This window comes from Lagenorhynchus albirostris, chromosome 12, assembly GCF_949774975.1.
Source record: "Lagenorhynchus albirostris chromosome 12, mLagAlb1.1, whole genome shotgun sequence".
Taxonomy (NCBI): Eukaryota; Metazoa; Chordata; class Mammalia; order Artiodactyla; family Delphinidae; genus Lagenorhynchus; species Lagenorhynchus albirostris.
In genome coordinates this window covers 37,796,326-37,820,838 of record NC_083106.1, presented here as the reverse complement: position 1 = coordinate 37,820,838, position 24,513 = coordinate 37,796,326, and the positions used below count along the sequence as shown (strand labels likewise).

Here is a 24,513-nt window from a genome sequence, read left to right as displayed (position 1 = left end):
TCTCTTAAGAAGGAAGCTGGCCCTGATCAACAAAAAGCTCCTTACCCTTCCCTGATTCTTGGTTGTCATCCCTTGATCTCCAGAATAAAAAATTATTGCTACTAGACAGTCAAATCAGACAGACATCCCTCGCCATATTGTCAGATGTATAGGGGAAGAAAACAAAACTTCTTTCTCTTATTATGGGAAAAAGCTAATGATTTCCCTCAAAACTATTTTTAATCAATAATGGAAAATCGAGACTATTATAACAAGAGAGAAAAGTTCTAAGTTTGGAGATGCAAGTTTCTAATGAAATATATTTAATGTCTACTAAAATGTATTTATAGTTCATAATCTGTGGAATATATTTCTTTACATTTTCCTTTTTCTTGACACTTTTCCACCTTTTTGTCTTTGTGTTTCTTTTTTCCCCCTAATTTCTCAACAGCCAGTTGTTAAGACTTATCTACTTTTCCATGATTCTAAGCTGAATTACCCTTGTTCTAACACATTTATTACCCCCAACAGAGCTGAGTTACCTCATGCCTAGCTCTGCACAGTGCTGCAATCAAAAGAAATGAGAGTCTAAAATTCCAGGGAGGTTTGAAGATAAGTTTAAATCTTTTTTGAAGTCTCTCAAATAGCTAATGTTGTATGACCCAAAGCAAAATGTTCTAAAGGTTCTCTCCTTACTGGAGCTTCCCAATCCATCACAGCATTTCCTCCCAAAAGCTTCTCTCTCCCAAGGGCACGCTAAAAACTTACTTCAGCCTATGCTGACTCTCCTATTCCCTTCTCTTGACCTTTTTTCTCACTGTCTAAATCTTATATTTTCTTCTGGGTAATAACCCTTCCTATTCAAACATGAATTAATTAATTATTTGAGCCCCTTCCAATTTTTTGGCTCACCCAGCATATCCTGAGTCCTGAGCAGAACATAAACACTCAGGAGCTGACCAGGCATACCTAGAATATTCCTTAGGCAATAAAGTGGAGGAGAAAAGCTGTGAATACTTATGTTAATATTTGTGTCCTCATCACACATGTAAGAAATAATTAAAAAAACACTTTTACAAATCACTGAAAGGTGAAAGTTAAATACAGTTTGTAGTTTAGTTACTAGTGTACCAAAGTTAATCTCTTAGTCTTGGTAGGTGAATCATGGTTTTATAAAATCCTAACATTAGAGGAAGCTTGCTGAAGAGTGTATTAGAACTCTATATATTATCTTTACAACTCTTCTGTAAATCTAAAATTATTTGAAAATAAAAAGTTTAAAAACAAGAAAATATTGGAAATATTTCAAGACTCTAAAATAGAGGATTCATTTTTCCCCTAGAAGTAGTGATTAGCCCCAAAGGAAATGAAATAAATATGTAGAGGGGAAAAATGAGTGAAATAAAAGCCTCGAGCATGATAAAATTTTGGAGGTGGAACAAACTTTTGAGATGATTTATTTCAAAAAATGTAACTTCACAGTTGAAGAAGCTGAGTCTCAGGTTAAAAAACTAATATGAACAACTGAATCTTTAGTTCAGAACTCCTGATTGCTATACCCTCATTTATATGTGGCAGAGAGTAAACTTAGAGGCAGAAGTAGGTCACCATGATCTTCTAATTGACAAGCCGAAAGGTTTCTGGCCAGTTTTGTCTTATCCTTCTCCCTGGGGCTCTTGGCCCTGTTGTTCCCTTTCCTCCCTCATCTTCTCATCCTTGGTTTTCTAGTCTGTCTTCTGATGGTGTTTGTGACGGTTAATTTGACTAGGCCATAGTAACAGTCACTTGGTCAAAGACCAGTCTAGATGTTGCTATAAGGTAGTTTTTAGATGTGATTAACATTTAAATCAGTAGACTCTGACTAAAGTAGATTACCAATCAGTTGAAGGCATTAAGAAAAAAGACTGAGGTCCTCTAAGGAAGAAGGAATTCTGCCTCTAGCCTGCCTTTGGACTTGAGAATACAGTATCAACTCTTCCCGGAGTCTCCAGCCTCTGGCACGCCCTATAGATTTCAGACTTGCCAGCCCTCAAAACCACATGATCATGTGAACCAATTCCTTAAAATAACTCTCTCTCTCTCTCTGCCCCCTCCTCCCCTCCCCGCTGTGTGTGTGTATGTGTGTGTGTGTGTGCATGCGCGTGTATGTGTGTGTGTACATACATCATATTGGCTCTGTTCCTCTGGAGAACTCTGACTAAAACAATGTTGTTCCCCACATTTTCCTTCTTGGATGCACTAAACCTCACTCACACTTATGACTGACCTGCCATTCAGTTATATCCAAAACTAAGATTTGTATGATACAGGGTATTTTTAAGATCAATTGTTCCTTGGGAGCTCAATAAGTATTACTGGGAAAAGAAATGTTTCTGTGACCACTGAGTTTAAAAAGAATTAAACAGTTTTCTGACAAGAATTTCACGGCTCTTTTAACATACTTGTGTACATTGTGACTGTCCAAAAAGAAAATATGATGTGGACCCAAAGTATTATGTTATAAATTTTTTTCGCTAACAATATCATAGAACTAGAATTCCCCATAACATACTTCAGGAAATGCTATGCTTGGAATAAGCTTATGACTTCAGCCTCTGCATCTCTCTCATTTGTGAACTCCAGACTTCTATCTTCAGTTGTCTGCTGGAGATGACCACTTGTGTAAATCCCACTCAACATGCTGCCTGACATGTGGCAGGGTCTTCATTTTCTCTCCAGGTCCAATATCCACCCTGACCTTTATGGATTGTGTTAACCAAGGATTAACACAACCTCTGGATTCAGGTTAGTTTGGCCAATGGGAGCAACATCAAGAGATAATAGAGCAGGAAAAAAAGAGAGAGTTGGGCATGTATTCTCCAATTACCCACCCTGGCTCACTGAGAATATTATATATATCATTTTACAGATTGTTCATGATGTGTTCTTCTACTAAAGGACATAGTTTTGATTGGGCATCTCTCTCCTAGAGTTACAAGGTTTGGGGGTTTATAAACCACTCTATTCCCCTGCCTCCTCAGGCCTAGGGCTGGTAAAGACTTCCTGCATTGGCTAGCCTTGGGGTGCTTCACCATAACTCTGCTCAAACCTTTATAAATACTACATTCATTAAATACTCTTAATCACCCATTTTGAATGGTCCAGGGACCCTGATGCACCTAGCAAGTGTGAACTCATTATCATCTCCCCAAACCTGTTCTTATTCTTAAGTGCCATTCATTTATCCAGGTCCGATAAGACTTTAGCAATTATGCTCAGCCCTAACTTTTATTGCTGGTCTACGATAATGGAATAGACTGATCCTAGGAGTGACACACCTGGATTCCAATTTCAATTATACCACTGTTAGGACTGTGTTATCTTGGGCAATTTACTTGATTCCTCTGATCTTCTCTGTAAAATGATATAAATCATATTCACTGCTTGGAATTGTTTTGAGGGTTAAATATGATTGTTTAAGAGAAAAGTCACATAATTTTCCCCCATGAGCAGTAGCCTCCTAAGTTTTTCTTGTCTCCAAACCCTCAAGCCCCACCCTTCACCATCCACACTTCCTATAGCTGACACAATGATCTAAAATGCAAATCTAATCATACTACCCCTCTGCTCCGTTGTTTTAGCAGGCTCACGCAGTCTCTGAGGAGGTGTAAATGATTCAGTTGTGTGTACAAAATTCTTTAGGATATGACTGGGGTCCTATATTAAGAAATTATATAGAGTCTCACGTTTACTGACTAATGTCATTAATGAAATTACCATATTATCTTTACAGATACCAATAAAGAATTAACATAAAAATTAATGATTTACTATATATACAAGAGAAATTTCCTGATTAAAAAAATGATAATGATAATAATAGTAGCTAATGGCTGAGTACCTAATTGTGCTAAGTTGCTATATACCTTGTTTCATTCACTCCTCATAGCAACTTTCTAAGTAAAACAGGTACTAAAAGTAGTATGGTTTATCTATATTATCAAAATTTATAACTAAAGGTCAATCCCATTAAAAATTGCCCAAGGATATGAGTTTATTTCACCTCAAAACAAAGAAAAATATTGCATTGCCCTGAAGTTCAAGATTAACTGTGTCATAGAGTTAATGGAATAAGAACCTGGGCCAAAATTCAATTTTATTATTTTATGCTTTTTGCTGCTCAGGATATGTCTCAATGAAGAGCTAAGACAATAAAGTTCTCAGTTTAATAGAACTGTAAATAAGACGTTACTAGCTCCTGTAGAACACTGTCCTCGAATGCACCCTACGGTAAGAAATCATCTTGTAGTAAGTCTCCTATATTGCTCCTTTCTCCTCTGCACAAATCCTACCAACTTACTCTTTATGGCCCAATGCAAATCTTGTGATTTCACCTCATAGCCTTGCTTCACACGTATATCATCTTCCTCCTAACTTTTATAGCCCTTATTATCTGTACCACACACTTTTGAACTCCAGAAAATAATGCTTCATGGTATTATCCATTTCATAGGGACATGCCTGGTTGGCCCAAGTGGGACATCTCTATCTAAGCCATGGCCATACCTTCCTCACACATCTGTGGTAGCTATTTAAACACTGTGCCAAGCCATGGAGTCTTCACTCTGCTCTTAATGTAGCTTACTACTAATGCACCAACCTGAAAAAAATAAGCTTGAAATATCTGGGTGTGAAAGCAGAAAAGACCATTTAAATTCAGTCCCCACAGTTGACAGGTGAAGAAGTGGAGGCCCTAAAAAGTGAATCGATTTGTCAAAGATAATACAACTGATTAGTGTCAAAGTTGCAGTTGGAAGCTGGGATTTTAGTCTTCTCTCTAGAGTTCTCTTGCCCACTGTTGGGTGATGGCATTTATATTATTCACGACTGCAATACTAAGTTAGTACCAGTTACATGTTTATTCAAGAAGATGATAGGGTATACAGTATTCATTCACCTTACTTTATTTGGCTCCATTAATGCCAACTATATGTTTGTAATGGATTATTAAAAGTAATTAAGTATAAGATATATAACTAATAAGAGATCACATAACCTCTTCTTTCCACATCTTTGCCACAATAGATGAGGTGTGGCCATTTTACATTAAACGTCCAGTAATTACACGTGGATGGAAGTCTTTAATTCTTCAGGAATCAACAACATAAAATGTGGTGTTTGGTAGTGGGGGAGGGGGTTGTGTTGACTAGGAGGAAAGAAAAATTTTCCAGCGTTGTTGATTACAGGACAACAGGATGATATCCAGTAATCGTACTTATACAAAGATTTAATGAAGCAGCTTTTTTGATGATTGGGGAGGGGATGGAAAATGTTGCCTGAAGCTGTCTTGTTTAATCACTGAGGACTCTCTCGGAGAGCAGTCAGGAACTAATCTCTCCTAAGAAATACAGTTCTGACAAACATTTGCTGATAAACGGGCTCTCACGCTAAGGGTTGAAACCACCTGTGATGTGAATATAATAAGGCACCATTTGATGAAGGGGGCATAGATCTGTCTCATTTGTGGAATATATGGATAACTATAGTGGCCTTTGGAACTTGCAAGCCTTTCAACACCAGTGAGAGCTCACAATAGACAGAAGAATTAATTCGTCACAAAATTTAACACTGTTGTGAAAGGTCGTAAGAATTACTATTATATTGAAGGTGGCTCTCTATTTAAGTTAGTTCCAGTTAAGTTATGTCCATAATAAAATGCAAATTGACAACAATGACCAAAATGATTGCCTGGGGTGGTCATTATACAAGATCTTTTCAATGCTATTGTAGCCAATTTCCCTGGCCAAACGCCAAACATATTCTAAAACATACAGTAGTAGGAGTCAAAGAAAACAATTGATTTAATATACAATTAGTCTTTATACCCAAAGATTCAAAGCAATAGAATTTCATTATAGTGTACAAAGTGTCTGGTATGCGGAGAGGAGTGAAATTCTAGGAAGGCCAGACACAACTTCCAGGCATTAGATAAGTGACCCAAGATAAGAAGTGCACAGATACTTAACAGAATGAAGCCAGTGTTGTGAGAAACTTATTGTTTTAAGTGCTATGAAAGCACAAAGGAAGCTTTTAAGGGCTTCAGAGATGTGTAGAATGCTTTCACCCATAACAAAGTCCATGATTTTTTTTAGATTTCTGCTGATAAAATCCTAAATTGTTTCCAATCTCCTGTGAGCAAACTTAATAATCTAGTCTATATATAAGCCCTCCTTTTCTTTAAAACATTAAAATGCAAAATACGTTTAAGTTCCCACATGTTGACCTGTTATAACTGTATTCCTCAAATCAAAGGGCATAAGTTAGTGCCACATGTAAGTTCCTTTTTACATAATGCCATTTTCTTGCAACTTGGTCCTAAGGAAGTTCCAGACTAAAATAGTGCATCAAGGACTGTGCATAATCAGCCTCACTAAAAACAGCTTGATTAATACTAAATATGTCCTAGTTCCTAATCAATTATGTTAATGAAGGCACAGGCAGCACATCTGCAAGCCCTGACAAAGCCCATGATCTCAGCATTGCCTGATAACGTGGATTCCTTGGGAAGCTGCTTAGTACCAGCACTCTCAGGGCAGACTGTGTCTTTCTGCAGATAAAAAGTGGATACTACTGACAAAAGCCTTGTAATCCTGCAACACTGTTAGGTTATTTACTTAAACTGTAGTGTTGGGCTCCAGGATGAAATGTCAAATAAAATTGCTCTTTAAATATAACAATAGAACCTAAGGGTCCCACTTAACAGATGACACATTCTTTTCCAAGTGACAGACTGATAGGCAAAACATTTGCTACAGGGTGGTTTATGAATCTCTTCCAGGAGGTAAACTAGGGTCAAATATTTGAATAATCTATCAAAATCTGCCTCAAATTGGGGAATTGGAGCTCCCTGATTTATGTCTGTCTCACAACAACAACAGAATTAAAATCTGATGAAACTTAAAGGTGACACTATTATTTATAGGCTATCTCTTGTTCTGTGAATATTTGGGCAGTGAGATGGTCACTTGTCAGTTTTTTGTCTAATTATCTCAAGTCACATAAGCTATTATAGTCCAAATGCTAAAAGAAATATAACTCTGATCTCTCCCTCTCTCTCTCCGACTATAAAGTTTTTCCAAGTCATTTACTTACTAGCTAGATAAATGATACACGTCGGTAGTCAATAATGAGAGTACTTAAGAGTTTTTGAAGCTTATTACCTTCAGTATAAGCTCAGTGATATGTGAGTTCAGTTAAGAAAAATAGGTAACTAATACTAAAATTTTTAAATATTTAACTCATCAATTATAAGCATGTACAGAAGATGATGCAAGTTGGGAATTTATGGTGTTGGAAAATCAGGTATCACAGAAATGAAAAAGGCAAAATCATTGATTACTGAAAAAGAAATATTTAAACAGCTTATTAAACTAAACAAATTATATGAGGTAAATATTTAAGTTGCTTTACTTATACATTAACTAAGCTTAGAGGTTACCAAGTGCTATGGACTGAATTGTGTCCTTCCAAAATTCATATGTTGAAGCCCTAACCCCCATGTAACTGGATTAGAAGATGATTAAACTTAAATGAGATCATAAGGGTGGAGTCCCGATCCAATAGAACTGGTTCTACTGAGAAGAGGAAGAGACACCAGAGTGCTCTCTCTGCTATACGAGGACACAGCAAGAAGGTGGCCATATACAAGCCAGGAAATGATCTCACTAGGACCTAATCATGTTGGCACCCTGAGCTGAGACTCCCAGCCTCCAGAACTGTAAGAAAATCAACTTCTGTTGTTCAAGCCATCCAGTCTGTAGTATTTTACTATGGCAGCCCTTGCAGACTAAGACACCAAGGTTGATCAGGAATTTAAGAAATTATTATGTTAAGAAGAAACTGTCTTTACATAATTGTCACACACACGAAGTAAGTCTGGACCCAAGTGAGTGAATGGGAGAAGGAGGGGTGAAAGCCAATGGAGACAGTGGGAAGCTCACCCTATCTAAGATGATCACATTCAAAAATCAATAAATAAAAGACCCATGTGGGGCAAATAAATGTGTCTTTAGCTGACTCGGATGGGAGACGAAAGTTTCAAACCTTGGACTATATCTGGACTGTTCTTTAAATATTCAAGAAGCATTGTTGATTTGGACTCTTGGAGCGAGACATTACGTGAACTTTTCATTAAATCATGGTCTCTAATAACCAAACAAATTCTTTTCTTCAGATTGGTATTGACACAGTACTAACTTGCAGATTATATGGGATTTTTATTTGAAACTTGCAACTGCTAATTCATTCAATTTGTAGCTGACCAAATCAAAATATTTTACATACTATATAATAGGTTATTACAATTTACAAGTATAATGTAACCTTTCCCCCAATTCCCAGTGGTATTTCTCTTGCTCTCTTTTGAGCCTTTCTACAATGCTTAGTTAGGTATGTGGCTTGAAACCTTTTGCTTTTTCCCAGACAACTAGCAGTCAGAATTTCTCCATGTGTGTCATTCCAGTCATTCTGAAGGACATTTGGCCAACAATAGGTCATTCAGGTAACTAATACTAAATTGAAAGTATTTTTAGGATTATTCAATTGCTCTCCACCTTCCTCCTAAATCACTAGGGATTTACTATACAGATGAGTTCCTGGACCAGTAGCAGCAGCAACACTTGGGAACTGGGTAAAAATGAAGAATCTAAGGCCCTACCCTTGACCAACCAAATCAGAATCTGCATTGTCAGAGATCCCCAGGTTATTTGTGTGCACATTAGATTTTGATAAACATTGCTAGTACTCTTGACTGACATCAGAACACGATATTTCTATCACAGAACTGCATGGAATCTAAAGCACAAAATGTCATGTCTTCATTTTACCAAAGTTGCTGATGTCTCAGAAGACATGAAGTTAGAATCCTCTAACTCCAAAGTCTGCACAGTAATATGATAGAAGGATCTCTGGGTATAGAACTAGAAATTCAGGGCTAGAATCCCAGTCCTGCTGTTCACTAATTTAGCAAAAAAAAACTGCAAGCTTAGATTTTCTAATCATTAATAATGTCTACTTCAAAGCGTTTTGAAATGTCAAATGTGAAATGCATATAAGTAAAGCCAACATAATAATATTCTAAATAAATGTGAGTTGAAGAGAGCACAGCCACAGGCATAATTTGGTCAGGATCTGGCCAGAAAAGTAGATAGAACATGCTGGTATTATAATATAAACTTAGAAAAACTTCACCTGCTCAGCTTCTAAAATCCTTCCCTGGCTGCTGACTGTAATACAAATAAATGTATTGCCCAAAATATAAACGTATAGCCAATCAATTGTTGGGTCTGTGGTCAATGAGACAATGCATCTGTTACCAAGGCATTCAGATTTAATTTATAAATAAATAAACTATTTGAAGCAGGCTACCAAATTCAGATGTTTGGTGTAAAACGGTTGGATTTGTAATAATTTTTACACATAAATATAAATCAAAGTTTCTTAACATTTAATGTGTACAAGGCTCAACTAAAGAGTTTGTTAAAAATATAAATTTTCCTCTCTGAATTGCCAGATCTGATTCACTAGATCTAAGATGTGGCAGGAATATGCATTTTCTAAACAAGCTTTACAATTGATTTTAATGCCAGTGATCTACAAACTATTCTTTGGGGACAGTTGTGTTAAGCCAATAAAATACATTTAAGAAATTCTAAGTTCATCAATATCAGATATAATAATAAAAATTGCAATTGTTATAGTTTTATTCTACATTTACAGCACCTCTCTGTGGTAGTATTATGAGTATCAGTATTTCACTAATAAAGAGCCTGAAAGTTTAGGCATCACATTAAGGTCATCCAGGTAGAAAAGGGTAGAACCAGAATTTGGACCCAGATCTGTTTGATTGTAGAACACAGGCTGTTAATCACTATATTATTTCCAAGGCACAGAGTTACCACCATCTTTCTAAGAAACAAGAAATTATCAACAGGGCTTGGGTCATCTTTATAGGAGGGGTTTGGAGGATATATGAGATGAACTGAAAATCTCAGCCGTTTTCTCGTAGTTATTGGAGATTCATTTGGGAGTGGGTTTAGGGGAGAGAAGATAAATAAGGTATAGAGGAGAGAATAGGTTACATGAGTGTATGATTCCTGATAATGATCATATGATATTTTCTTGAGTTCTATGTACAGGAATTGCAAGGCATATCCTTGTCCATTTGTCCCTATACTTTCTGGCTTGATTTCCAGGGTATGAAGCAGGTCATCCTTCTGGAAGGTGATGGTCACCAATATAAAATCTTAGGAGGAAATTTTTGGTGTTCTAAAAAGGAGCAAATTGTAATTTTTTGGAAGAGTAAACTGTAGCTTAGACATACTAAAACTATTTGAGAAAATATGGATTTTGTTGTTGCTGCTATTGCTATTTTGCTTTGTTTCTCTATATTCTATTTTATCTACAACAGAGATGATCTTTCGAAAAATAAAATAAAATACTTGCCTTCAAGAGCTGGTGATGCCAAAGTGGGTCCAGAAGCTTGCTCTGTTGGTAATGGAGGTGGTATGGCTGGGCTTTGTCCTGTGCACACAATGCAGGAGTAGGTATTGAACAAAAAGTGTTAATAAATTTAATATGCACAACTAAAATAGCTCTAGATCTGTCCCCAACATGCATAATTCATAATCCAAAGTATAATTCATATTATTATGCAATAAGAAAATTGTTATTAGGTGAGATCTTTAAGTGGATACATACAAAGATTCAGTTATCTTCAGAGCCATTTCTGAAAATATTTCTTTTCTTAGATGTATACACAATGTCAAATATATCTACTGGACTTCACTAATGGAAAACCTACATGCAATCAAATAAAGCAATTTATTTTCAATATGCACTTCAAATTATGGAAACTAAAATCACAGAAGCTAAGAGGAATCCTAATATATAGAAAAATCACCATTTTTTTCATTTAGCTAAAAATTCTCAAATGATATAATAAAGGAATGAAAGAAGGTTAAAATTCATAGGCCTTTTGATATTGAACAGGTACATTTTCTCCTGCCGAAATAAATGACCTGCAGTTAAGTAAATAATGGGCCAAAGGGAAAATATATTCAGTTTTATAGAAACTTGAAAGCCTGCCTCAAGTCTCTGGGCTTATTATACACCATAAAAACCCACAATCGTTTCTGAGTACTTCCTTATCCCAAGTGATTTCTTTAATTAACCAAAAACATCCCAGCCATGAACTGTAAACATTAACTAACATATGATCTCATATGAAATGCTTGCAAAATGTTTTATCATTCATTTTCATTCCATAAACTCCTGCTGTGTGTTTAAGTCCAAGAATCAACGTGGGCATATGCACCTTCTAAAATCTCACTGACAACTAGATATTATCAAATGTCAGCAGACCTGCCTACTTACTGGAAGTCTTCCTTTTTTATAATTTGTCAAAATTAGTTTGCTTTGGTGAATTGTGCATTAGCAACCTGAGTTACACACACACCACCTTCTGTGGTGGTGAGAAGGGAGGAATCCCAGGCCGTCAAGCTGAGTAGAAGAGGTTAGTCTCCACTCATCATAGGACTTTCTTCTAGCTGTTAGACCCATCCAGGTTGATTCTTGAGCACGTTCAACTATGCACAAAAGCAAAGCATATTGTTCCATGACATGCAGGCCATATACCTAGAAAAGTATCCATCCATATTAGTATTAATTATTTTCCTCATGAAAGCAAAGATTTGATGGAAACATAATGCAACATGGAATTTCCTTTTTCAGTAGGCAAAGGTAAGGATGGGCAAACTAAAAAAGGAGTTTGATCCACATTGTTTTTCCCTGGATAACATTTATATACTGCTTACTATGTGCCTAGAACGATCCCAAACAGTTTTGATGTATTGTCATTTAATTTTTACAAGATGCTTAGGATGTAGGTATAATTTTCATTTTGCAGTTTTAAACTGAAGTGAACAGGGATTCAGGTGCTCAGCTCCTAAGAAGTGGATTTGAGGTGCCGAAAGCTCCTCTCAGACTTCCTAAGGCAGGCAAAGGGTCATCACATGTAAGGGGTCATCACATATAAGGGGTTCTGCAGCTGGAGAGAGACAGAGGCATGGAGCTTCCACCCTGAGTTTCCACCATCTTTGTAAGTCAAATGGATGTATACTTGGGGAAATTCACTCCCAAATTTCTCTTGAGAGCTGTTCTTGAAAAACTGTTTCTAAAATAGGATGGTATTTTGTAGTTTGCAAAACCTAGGGAGAATCTATCAAAAGATTGAGGAAGGAGTCAATTAAATAACTAAAGCTTAAAATACAAGTGACCATGAATATATATAAATCGTTTCTGAATACTAAGGCTTTCAAAAGTATCTTCATGGAATCCTGCCTGTTCAAACTTAACTGCTTTCTCTCTTGTCAAATACTTTCTTGAACAGTAGTGATGTATAATCATAGTCTTCATAAGCAATTTAGGAATTTATTTTTAAATGTATTCAATTCTTTCCCCAGGGAATAATTCATAATTTAGACTATAAAATATTCTTATATTTTCCTGGAGGAACTATGAGGTCATTATTTTATATATTTTTTTAATTTAGTGAGCACTTATTATATCCCAGCACTGAAGAACCATTAAACCCCAACTCTGCCTATAAGAAGTTCCCAATATAATGGCTAAAATAGACTTACAGACAGATCATTATAATACAGTGTGAAGATGGGAAATAATATACACAGAGGGGATGTCACAGAAAGATTCTCGCATTTAAAGGCCTAAAAGGAGATTCCCAGGTAAAGAATGGAGGAATAGAGGGAGGGATTCCGGACAGAGAGTATCTGGTGAAAAAAAGGCCTGGATGCCAAAATACATAGAACTATTAAAACGATCAAACTGGTGCTTCTGCAGCATAAAGTAAAATATCCAGTTTATATCAGAAATTCTCTACGACTGTAATCAGTCGTAGAGAAATTCTCTCGCTGTAATCAGCGATATTACACTCCCTAAAATGGCTAACTGCATGATGGTGACGCAGTGGATGAAGTCGGGAAGTAGCACCACAAGAAAAAGAAAAAGCCAGATGTCCATTTGCCTCCATAGTGACAGTGCTAGGTAACCCTGGCAGGGGAATTACTAGCTCAGGAAAAGTTATTGTTTTGCTAGGGGTCACCAAAACAAATCAGGCATGTCATACTTGAGAATGACACATGACTCTCTAGTACTGACTTACAGAAAAGCCTTCCTTTAGAGAATGCTATTGAAATCAGAGAATGCTATTGAAATCAGAGACCATTTTGATACATGAATGAATATATACAATATTATATGAATATAATAATTTATGAATTTATATGAATATAATGTTACATTAATAATAGAATTTTATGATAGCAATGTTGTTTAGTATAAAGACTACATGGTTGTAGTCAAATAGATAAATATGAGAGTTTCAGCTCCAACACTTACAATCTGTGTGAATTTGAAAATTTCATGAAGTACCCAAGCCTTATGGGCCTTTATAAAATAAGGAGAGTTTTCAGGGCTGTTGTGAGGATTAAGTGATGAAGCATCTAACAAATAGTAAATACTCAAAATATTCTTTTTCCTACAATGTATTTACAATTTATATTCCATCTAATTACACAAGAGGACTTGAAACAGACTTTTGAAGTAAGAAAACAAAGACATAACAACAGATAAAATTAAACATGACAGAAATAGCAGAACTCATTTACAGGAAAGAGGCTTATCATTTTATTAGGAATATATTTCTTTGGAATTCCTGAAGATTGTTACTCTCTGAAGGGAGAATTCAGGTTGTTGAAATTTACATTGGAACTCTAAAGGTGCCCTTCATTTTACAAGCTATTACCCGAAAACCCCTCTGACATTCAAACATAGTGAATGGCTTTTTGTTCCTTGACTGATTTTGGTTGGCTTATTTCCATAATACCTGAATTGCATGTTTGTAAGCTGCCAATATTTTACTGTTCTGAGTTTTTTGTCACCCAAGTTGTTATGATTGTTAGTCAAATTCCACTGGGGATAGTATACAGTGTGCATTCCTTCTAATATTCTAAGTTACAGATGTTTTCTTTACTTTGCTAGAAAAGATGAATGGAATTACTCAGAATCTCAAGTCAAGAAGGAGGCTGTGAGCAGAATTCAGGTAATGTGAAGGAAAAAGCAATTCACTACACTAAAGTTTAATTTACCCAGTTTTTTATCAAAGGAGATTTCCTCGTTCTAAACCATTTCTAGGCAACTAAAGTCTAGCAACTAAATCTTGAAACAAATGTTGAGGAGATTTTTTATGCTAATGCATGAAAGCTATTTTACCTTGGGCCTCCACTGCATTTTCCTAGAGGTACTGAGTTCACCCAGAAGACTACAAACTCTTTGAAAGGCCTCCTGTGCTGCAAACAATGAATGGCCATAGATCTCATGACGGAGAAGGTGTCACTTTAGTAAATGACTGCTGAGTTAAAATTCATTTACATCTTGAAAAATTTTTAAGTATGAATAATTACAAATTCCTATCCCAATTCATTCTGTCAGCATCATTAAATCATTTGTGAATCTGTGACTGAACATAAAATGGGAAGATCTGAATTTAGTAAGAAAATTATTGTCAAGTGTGTTAAAGCAATAGTATTACTTTTATTTATTGGCACAAGGTTCCTAGACTGACATTTTTTGTAACATGTAGAATAATATTTTCAAAGTTTAGCATTGAACAAATACTAAAATAAAATGAAAATACGGTTCATATTTTAGGCTGATACATGTAATTGTGCTAGCGTCCTTATTAAAATAGGGACACGTTGATCTTCAAGTTTCCTTACTGAGTGTCTCTTTCTCTGCCTTGGATTTTTGGACCACTTACAAAATGGAGAGAAGGGACCAGAGGAATTTAGAGCGTCAACCACTCCTCCCTTTCCCACCCTATTTATTTAAAACAAAATTAAGACACCACTAATATAATAATCCCAGACTTGTGAATTTGACTATGAAATGAGGCATTAGGAATCTGAAGTTCAGGAGTTTGTATGGGGTGGATGGATCAAGGTTTTTACTCCAGTCATAGGCATCTTCATACCTCCCACTTATGTACTGATATGTTCTAAACATGTACTTTGCATTCCTTGTACTCAATCTTGTGAAGGGTATACGTAAACAGGCAATCATCACTTAACTGAGGTCTCAGTTGTTTCAAGGTAAAACAAGAACCGTAATGTCTCTTCCAGCTGGGTTGTTGTGAGTGTTCCTGGGCATAACTGTACAAACGACATCAGTGAGGGACCACAGGGAAGACAAAGAAGGATCCTGTTGTTATGGAGCTTACATTAAAGATGAAAGGAGACAGGCGATAAACAAGCAAGACAGATAATTTCTGACCTCAGAAAGGTAGGGACATCAAAACAGAGTGGTGAGGCAGACAATGACTGTGGGAAAGAGGTGACACTAAATTGGTTAGAAAAGGAAGAATGGGGTCAGTACTGAGCAGGACTCCACTAACCTATGAAGATTTGTGCAAATTAGAAAAAGTCTCCTTTCTGGGTATGTGCTGTCCAAGGTGGCAAAGTCTGAACAGGAGGACTTGCTTAGTGCAAAATTAAGAGGCAGCTCTTACCCTGGTCAGTTGCAGCTCCAGTCCGAGTCTTGAGGAGGAGAGAAGAGCAGGGGGCCTTTGTGTAAGTATACAAACTGCAGGACAAGTGCGTAATGTATGAACTGGCTCTGTCTCCAAGGGGGAGACACTTGAGTTCTGACTTGAACACAAAGAAGCAAACCTCAGAAGAGGTCCGATAGAAAGATTCTTGGCAGGGAAAGGCAAGTCAAAATGCCCAAGTTAGGAGCCAGCCTGGCTTGCTTAAAGGTCATTGGTGCTGGAAAGCAGAGGCAAGCTCATATCAGAGCACTCTCGGCTGTTCCAGTGAATTTGGATTTGTTCTAAGGGCAGCAGTAAGCTTCTGAAGTGTTTTAGTATGACATGTAGGTTTTTAAAAGATCATCGGCTGCTGTGTGAAGAGACACAATGTTTGCAGAGGAAAGCTTGTGAGAGGCAGCAGAAGATCAATTGGTGACTATTGAAATAACCCAGGTGAGAGATGACATGAGCTTGGTCTAGGTGGTTGCAGTGGAGATTCAGTTGTTTGCACAAAAAATGTACATGAGTACCTACTCAGTACTAGGCACTTTCCTAGGATATGGAGTTATAGCAGTGACCAATATAGACAAAATCACCTATTTTGTGGAGCTGAGATTCTACTGGGCGGAAAGAAAAAATACCAACGAAATAAGTAAAATGGAAATCAGTATCCTATTAAAAATGTATCAAGGAAGGGTAATAAGGAATGCTATTTAGAGTAACGGGTGGCAGTTTTAAAGATATGGGCAATGAAAAACAGAAATTATAGATAAGTGGATGGACTCAGAGTACATTTTGACACAAACCCAACAGGATTTTTAAATGAATTTGATATGGTAAGTGAGGGAAAGAAATCAAGGATGACTGACAATTTGGCTTGAGCATCTGGGAATGAATGAGAAAAGTAATACTCAGATAAGGGCAGGAAATTTCCTGTTTACTCAGCTAGATGCTGTTTATGGACTAATTACTTAGTCATTGTTGTCACTTGAATTATGTAGTTTTCAATTTTGCCAGAGGACTTATACAGAAGACACTGAAGTTGAAGCCATAGTTACTTTGTTGGATTATTGCAAAAATATATCATATTGGTAATTAATTTTCAAGATGTTTTTCATGATTTTAGAAAAATTTTAAGCAAATGGATTCTTTAGTATAAATTGGCTATGCAACCCTACTATAGGGTGTTTAAAACACCGTAAGCTTCAAGTTCTTAGATCAAAGAGCATCCTCCAGGCCAAAATGTTTCTACTGGAAAGGTTTCTTTGCATCCTGATAAAAACCTTCCCTAATATTTCCATGTGTTATTATATATTTGCATATTTGCTTTGATGAAAAGCAAGGAATAGTTGCCAAATACATATTTCATTCTTTTTTTTTTTTTTTCTGCGGTACACGGGCCTCTCACTGCTGTGGCCTCTCCCGTTGCGGAGCACAGGCTCCGGACACGCAGGCTCAGCGGCCATGGCCCACGGGCCCAGCCGCTCCGCGGCATGTGGGATCCTCCCGGACCGGGGCACGAACCCGTGTCCCTTGCATCGGCAGGCGGACCCTCAACCACTGCGCCACCAGGGAAGGCCCATACATTCTCTTGATTAAAAGTGATAAAGGTAGTATTAGTATGTTTTCTTCTTCATCTCCAATTTATAAGGTAGAAATAATTCTTCCATGGAAAAGCCAACTAAAGAAAGGAAATAAGATTGATTCAAGATCATATCATTGTTCCATTTATCCTTGTACCTTGATTATGACAGAATACCTGATGTCTGGGACTTAACAAAAATAAATGCACAGAATCATACCCATAGAGTTTTGCGGTGTGGAAGAGATCTTTGAAATCAGCTATTCCAACACCCTAATGTTTCAGGTGGAAAAAAATGGTCTCTAGAAGGAAAGGTGGCCTAACCAAGTCATGCTTCAAGAGCATTTAAGATAAAGGTTTTTCACTCCATTTCATTTTTCTATTTATTGAATATTTATTTGGAAGGTGAAGATAAATGCTAATTATTTTATCTATTGGCATAAATGACTCATAACTCTTAGAAGATCTTTAAATATTCACTTCCTAAGATGAAAAGTCTCATAGTTTTCTTCAGTGGTCAAGTTCTATTTAATTAGATACTAAATTGACCTCAAGTAGCACATTTAGTTACCTGACCTCATTTTGACAATTCTAGATAGACTGTCTAGTGGAAGATTTTCAAGACTTTCAGAATTACTATTTCTTCACTTTTCCTAAATAGTCCCTTCTAGCTATCCAAATTATATCTCTGTCAACCCCAGAGCAAATCATATTTATACATAAGGTGAGGCAATAGGCAGATGGTAAAGATGGAAGAAACAGACAAATAGGTAATATGAATTGTATGTTTTTCTTTAGTACAAAGGCCAAAGCTGATAGGAAAAGAGATTAATGAGGCATATCAGATGGACTGCAGTCTCAATTTATAAAAATAAAAACTGTCTCATGTACTTAGGATGCAAATATCCTACTTGCCATGGAGTCATCCAATGAAATGTCTTTCATCTCTTCTTTGATTCCCTCTACCCACTCCCTTCACAACCTTTATGCTCCCAGAGTACCCAGTGTACACTTTATTGTCTGATTCTCAATACATTTGTTTATTTACAAGTCTGTGCTGGGATTTTTTGTTATTGTTGCTGTTTTTGTTTTTTTTATCCTCATTCGACTACAGCAACTTGAGAACAGAATCTGGAATGACAATACATATTTGGTAAAGGAAAATGAATAAAGGAGAAAATGAATGATTATATGAATGAATGAATAAATGAATGTTGCTAAATGCTACTCTGTTATACTGTTTCTAGAGTGTTTGAATATGAACAGAGCAAATCACAGTATTTTTAGTTCTTGGTAGAGTACAAAATAGTTTCAACAAAATATTAAAAATAATAAAATTTTACTTATTTATTTTTTGGTTTTCTATTTTTCAATTATTTATAGTTCCAGACCAAAGTATTCATTTTCTTTCTGTGAGACTCTTTACCAAGTTGTTTATGAGTACCAATCTTTCAATGAAAGTGAAACATTAACACTTTTATCCACGATTAGTGGGAAAAACTGAGCTGAAAGTTCAAAGATTTAGAAAGGTAGCTTCATTAGTTAAACAGCTCAATCAAAATATAACACCTGCAATATATTCTGAATCTACAGTTACCCTCAAGTGGAAAGACTATGAAATTACCCATTGTGGTATACTTCAAGTTTAAAGAATTATGTCCCTACATATGTAACTTGAATAGGATTTTAGTGCCAGAAGAAACAAGAATTTACTGAGAACACTGAAACCCAAAGAAAATGAACAACTTGCTAAATTCACCTAAGTGACACATAAGTAGGATCCATGAGTGCGGATTCCCAATGTAGTGCTCTGCACAGCAGCATGTTGTCTTTCTGTCTGCATTTATTTTAGAGATAGCAAAGAAGGACAAGCAATGAACAAAATATATGATGAAATCTAGAATAATGTTAAACAATTTCAATTCAGTACAAATGTTATATTGTTATATTATGCTTTAGAATTCTATAGTCAACGACATTCATAATAATTAAAAGAAAATAGATCTTAAGTGCAGTATCCTATATTATGGCGTAATGATATTTTTAATGGATGTTTTAATCCTTGTTTCATTTGAAGATGATTTGAAATACAAATAACACATGTTTTCGACCATCAGTTATGTCAATTCAATTTTCAAAGTTACAATTAATTCAAATTAGGTCTCTGAGATGCTGTTCTCCAATGTCAAACATGTTTAACATTCTTTATCAAAATGGAGATGCCTATTGTCTAAGTGAGTTGAGTGATAGAAGTATAACAGTGGCTTATCTTATTAGAAATCAACTTTTCCATGACATATATTCAAAATATTATGTTTAAAATTTTAAGGACATAATTGAATAGAATTAAAAGTGGATAATTTTTAAGAAAAATTACAAAATTTCAATAAAATTTTGAGTTAAAAATCTCAAGTTTTATTTATATCCCTAAGCATGCCCCTACCCCCATCACATGCTAACTTTCTGACTAATGAATAATGAGCTATTATTCACTTAATTTAATTAATCATTGCTACTAAAACAAAAGTATCAGTTCTAATAAGGTTGTTGTCTACCAACCAGGTCATTATAACATGTCATATCCCTAAATATGAGTACATTCAATATATCATAGCTCTCAAGTCAAAATTTAATACTTCAGGTTTTATATTTGGTTTCACTTTTCAGAGATCCAACACACTTTATTGATTTATTCAAAGACTGAAAATCAAGTCACAACAAATTATTGATCCTTGGGACTGTGAGTAGCAAACAGAAAGTTGAGAAAATAAGAGAAAAGATGGCTCCCAAGACAAAATCATTACATTTACAAAATGCATTAAAATAACTTTCAAGTAGAATAACAAATTCACTTCTTAAGAGGTAGAAGGCTTGACATTTTTGTAAACTATCTAAACATGGAAAATAAATAATGTCTCCTTCCGTCTCCTATCTTTTATGGTCGTTTGACTTGAGGATTCTACCAAAGATGTTATTGACAGAGAATAGCTGGCATAGTCAATTGCTAACTCAATTCCTAAACTACTAGAATCTGTTGTTTTCGTTCTCAATAACATCAGGACCTACCAACAACCTTAGCGATAAATCTGCTCTATGTTCTCTTCCATCTCAATTTGCTGTCACTCTAACCACTAAGAATAAAATTCACCTAAAAATCTAATGATGGAATTGGATGATATTTTATCAGGCCTTATGGCCAGCTTAATAGACACCCAGGAAATTTAAAAGTAAACCATAATCCAAGATTCCTCCAGTAATTCTGGTGAGAAGCCATCTGATCTCTTGAGTATGGAGTCACAGTCCACTCTGCTTACACTTTCTATACCAGATTCCCTTCACTGACAAACCAACAAAGGCAGCTAATAGTTAGCAGCAGATTGCCTGCTTTCTTTGGCAGTTGTATGGGCAAGATTTAGGAGTGCATGTCAAATTTACACTATAATGGAAATAGAAATTGTGAGTTTGTTTTAAATTACATCACTCAAAGCAGAGTAGAGAAAAGGAAGGGAAAAAGAAAACCTAAGAAGCAGTGACCCCCTCTTCAAAAAATATTTATAATTCTCCCTATAGTGCTGGAGACAATAAGCATCTATCTGAGCAAATTCTGCAACTTCCTCTAGGTTCAATTTCCTCATCTATGAGGGGGAAAACTTAAACCTACCTCCTAGGTTCTGGTGAGAATTCAGTGAATTCCATGTGCAGCACTTAGCACAGTGCCTAGTACACTGTTAACTCTCAGTAAGTGGTAAATCTTTTCTATCGTCAATGTTGTCATCACCATCTCTAATAGTCCCCCAAACTCTTTTAAGGTTAGACACAGAATAATGTCTGGATGACTTCCTGAGTTTTTCTTCAGCTCTAGGCAAGCCATGTTTTTCAAGGTTCATTGTGTATTTCCTTATCTTCAAATACAGGGAGGTACTTTTTAAAGCTATTGTATGGCATTTGAAAAACAGTGTTGCTTCTCTTTTATACAGAGATCTCATACATACAAAATAGATCAGTCTGATACCTTTCAACCACCCCCTATAGCTATTTCCACACCACACAGAACTTGGCAAAGGGACGGGATGCTGCCATTGTCCTATTCTTTATATACACCTGTAGGAAATTTTCTTTCCTTTTTTTCCCCCATATTGTCTCTAACACATGAAAGTAGTCCATGGTTACAAGCATTTCAAAGAGATATGAAAAGCCTAAGGAAGAACCTAGAGTCAATTAATAAAGAATCTTCTGGTTTTGGAATTTACCTCAGGAAGAGAAAAAAGGGGCTGACATTTTGTTTTAGTGGAGAATTTTCTACTGGGTGCTTTAATAAAGATGATAAAACTCCGTATCTTTTCAACTGCAGGCAGGTAACATAAATTTAAATATTTCAATGCTTGTGCTTAATAGGTAAAGGATAAAATGGAGACATGTTAATAATTATTATGTAATAGGCTTAACACCACAATTAAATTCACAAATACATTCTCAACTGAATGACACATCTGGAAATCATCCAACTTCTCTTCCTGTTTTAAATTGTGTATAATTGATATTATTTTGTCATTTAAAAAAATACACACTGCTTATCCAGTGTCTGCCAGGAGGCTATTTATAATTTACACAAAAAATATTCCTCTGGGAAAAAATCATTATTAATGTAATCATTGTCATGAATAATTAGAAAATGGAAAAGGTTTACATCTTATGTAACCTCATATACGACAAGATTAAATCATCAGTTTGTTTTTCACCGGATGTTTCAATATGAGAGTGTTGGTGCTTTTTCTATGTCTATTTCTAAGAGATTCCAGTTGTTACAAACCTTGTCTACCAAACACGTGCTCGTTACCTAAACAATGTGAGTGGTTGGAAAGAAAATGGTTTATAGGTGACAGTTTTTTCTTCAGGAGAGCACCATGTCAACCACAAAGCAGAAATATTGAATAAAAGAGAGTAGTGGGGATTTGAGAAATGTAATATAAATAATTAAGTGTGCATGACAAAGGACAGACACTAAAGTATAGTGGGGTCTAATCTGGAAGGACACAGTGCGGTATAGATAACAACTACATGAGACATTACTTTGTTCAGTTCTTCTCCTGTATTTATTTCTCACTAGGTATTGTAAATAAAAAAGTATACCTAATTATATCACTACCTTTTCCCTCTTGGGTTGAAAAAATTGACCACCTAAATAAGGATAAATACTAAACTCATCGTAAACAACTAATAATAACAATCAGAATAAAGCTGAAGATAAACATTGATGAAATACTAGGACCTCACCTTTATCAAGCCTGTTCCAGCCTCTGCGGCTCTTTCTCCTCTAGGTGTTTATAAGTGAGTATAATCTGCATCATATCGTTTAGTCTTTTTTTTTTTTTTAGTTTAGTCTTTAATTAGTACCTTCTTCCACTTTTCTCCCCAAGCTTCTTTATACTGTTCATTGTTTTATTTGTAATAACTTCTGACTAGATCGTTACCTCCTTCTACTTTGAAACTCATGTTATGACCACCAGCATTGAGTACATACTAGGGGTTCAGTAACTGCTGGGAGACTGACAGGACGACTTTCAGCATATCAACTTGGATGCTGAGGAGGAGATAAATAGGCAAAACATATTATCTTCAAATGTGGAATAATTATTACTACTATGTGGGAATAAACAGTATTAGTGCCTCAACATAGAATATTTTAGAAAACCAAAACATAAAATACATTAGGCTAGAATAGCAGTCATAGAACTGATCAAAAAATCCTGAGTGACTGGTTGAACAGTCTTCAGCCTATAACGTTAATGTTAATATTGCAAAATTCATTATTGTCTTCATCTTGCACAAACATCCTATACGGGAATAAAAGCTATGGACAAGGAATATTTGTTTACCAAATTAGGTCTCTCTGAAAGTAGCTATATCAAACTACTTAGTTTATAATTAGTTATATCAAAATAAGTATGGGGCATACTTATTTCTGTTTAAAATAGGGCTGCTTTTAAAACTAAAAAATAAAATAAGACTTGCTTAAGAAAAGGGTTAAGAACTATGCATTTAGTTGAATGGTTAGAAAGCCCTAAATTCCTTATTCTTTATCTTCTGGGCCACCCAAATGAACCTTAGAATAGTACTAGGGGAATATATTTACATAATCACTAGAATGCTTTTTTAATCTGCGCTCTTGCATATAAACGACAGATAAGATTATTAAAAGACATGACACATTAATAAATAACACCTAATTAGTTTGATAATTCTTTGATTAAGCCCTAATTTTCCTTGCTTCTCATTCAGCAATTCAAATTACTCTGTATTATTTGTTCCTTTTCAGACTATTTTAGAACAAGCTTTGAATAGTCCCGGTAGGCTACCTGAGAAGGAATTTATTCTTATCTGACAGCAGGTCCATGCCATTAATAGTGACAAGGCCAGACCAAAATGACACTGTAATGAAAGTTCCCTCACAGCAAGGACATTCCTCTAGAATCTGACACCTCTTTCAAAAGGGCTGGAGACAAATTCTGAGAAAGCAAGAAAAATGAAATGTTAGGTCTTCAGTTTGTTCTCCTTACATGTACAAAGAGAAAGTAAAGTGATATGAACATTATACTGTGAGGAGAGAATTCTTCTTATTTACTGGCCTTCTCCCCAAACCTAATGCCCTTTATCACAATGAAGCTGACTGAGAGCGTAGTAGCAGCATCAGAGGAATCATGGCCACTCAGAAGTGCTTGTACCTATTTCTGCACATTCTAGCTATTTATAATGACTAGAACGTTTAATGGATTGACTGAGACAACTATGAAAATTGGATACATTTATCTTAAATAGATTCCCCATACTTCAAATAATCAGAAGGCCCCTTTCATGGGGCCAAGTCCAGGAACTATGCACGCCTGAAATGAAGGGTAGGCTCTCTCTCTTTTTTTCACTTCTGTGTAATTCTATATGCTGCCTGCAGTTTACTGACACACACAGCAAACCCAGCTTTGTTAATTCTGAGGCTCCGTCTCTAGAGATACTACCAATAACTCCTTTAAGAATCTTTACACAAGGCCTATTTGCAATGCTTAGAAACCTGTCATCTTTCTAAATAACAAGATTATTTCTAGGAATGAATAAAGAGGGCTGCTCTGGGATGATCATCAATAATTTTTTTTAGTGACATAAATATTATACATCATGAATTCAATTCAATAAACATAGCATGTATCTGGCAAGGTATGAGGCAACAAGGATTTCAAGGAAAATGTTTCTTGAAGGTGTATATAGGGCAGTAAAGGAAGACTTGCTAGGGAGAGAATGATAATAATATACAATAAATCGG

At 35.7% G+C, this 24,513-nt stretch overlaps 1 protein-coding gene across 10 annotated transcripts in view; it reads right to left on the bottom strand.

Annotated features, from left to right (window-relative positions):
* Positions 1-24,513, bottom strand: part of TRDN (triadin) — a 304,940-nt gene that overhangs the window by 124,972 nt on the left and 155,455 nt on the right. For all 10 annotated transcript variants that reach the window (XR_009543925.1, XM_060168337.1, XM_060168339.1 and 7 more), the window contains exon 10: positions 10,462-10,539. Coding sequence is in view for 9 of the 10 variants with exons in the window: in XM_060168337.1 (XP_060024320.1) it covers positions 10,462-10,539 (78 nt within the window). In the remaining variant the exon portion in view is untranslated. The remainder of the gene's footprint in view (positions 1-10,461; positions 10,540-24,513) is intronic.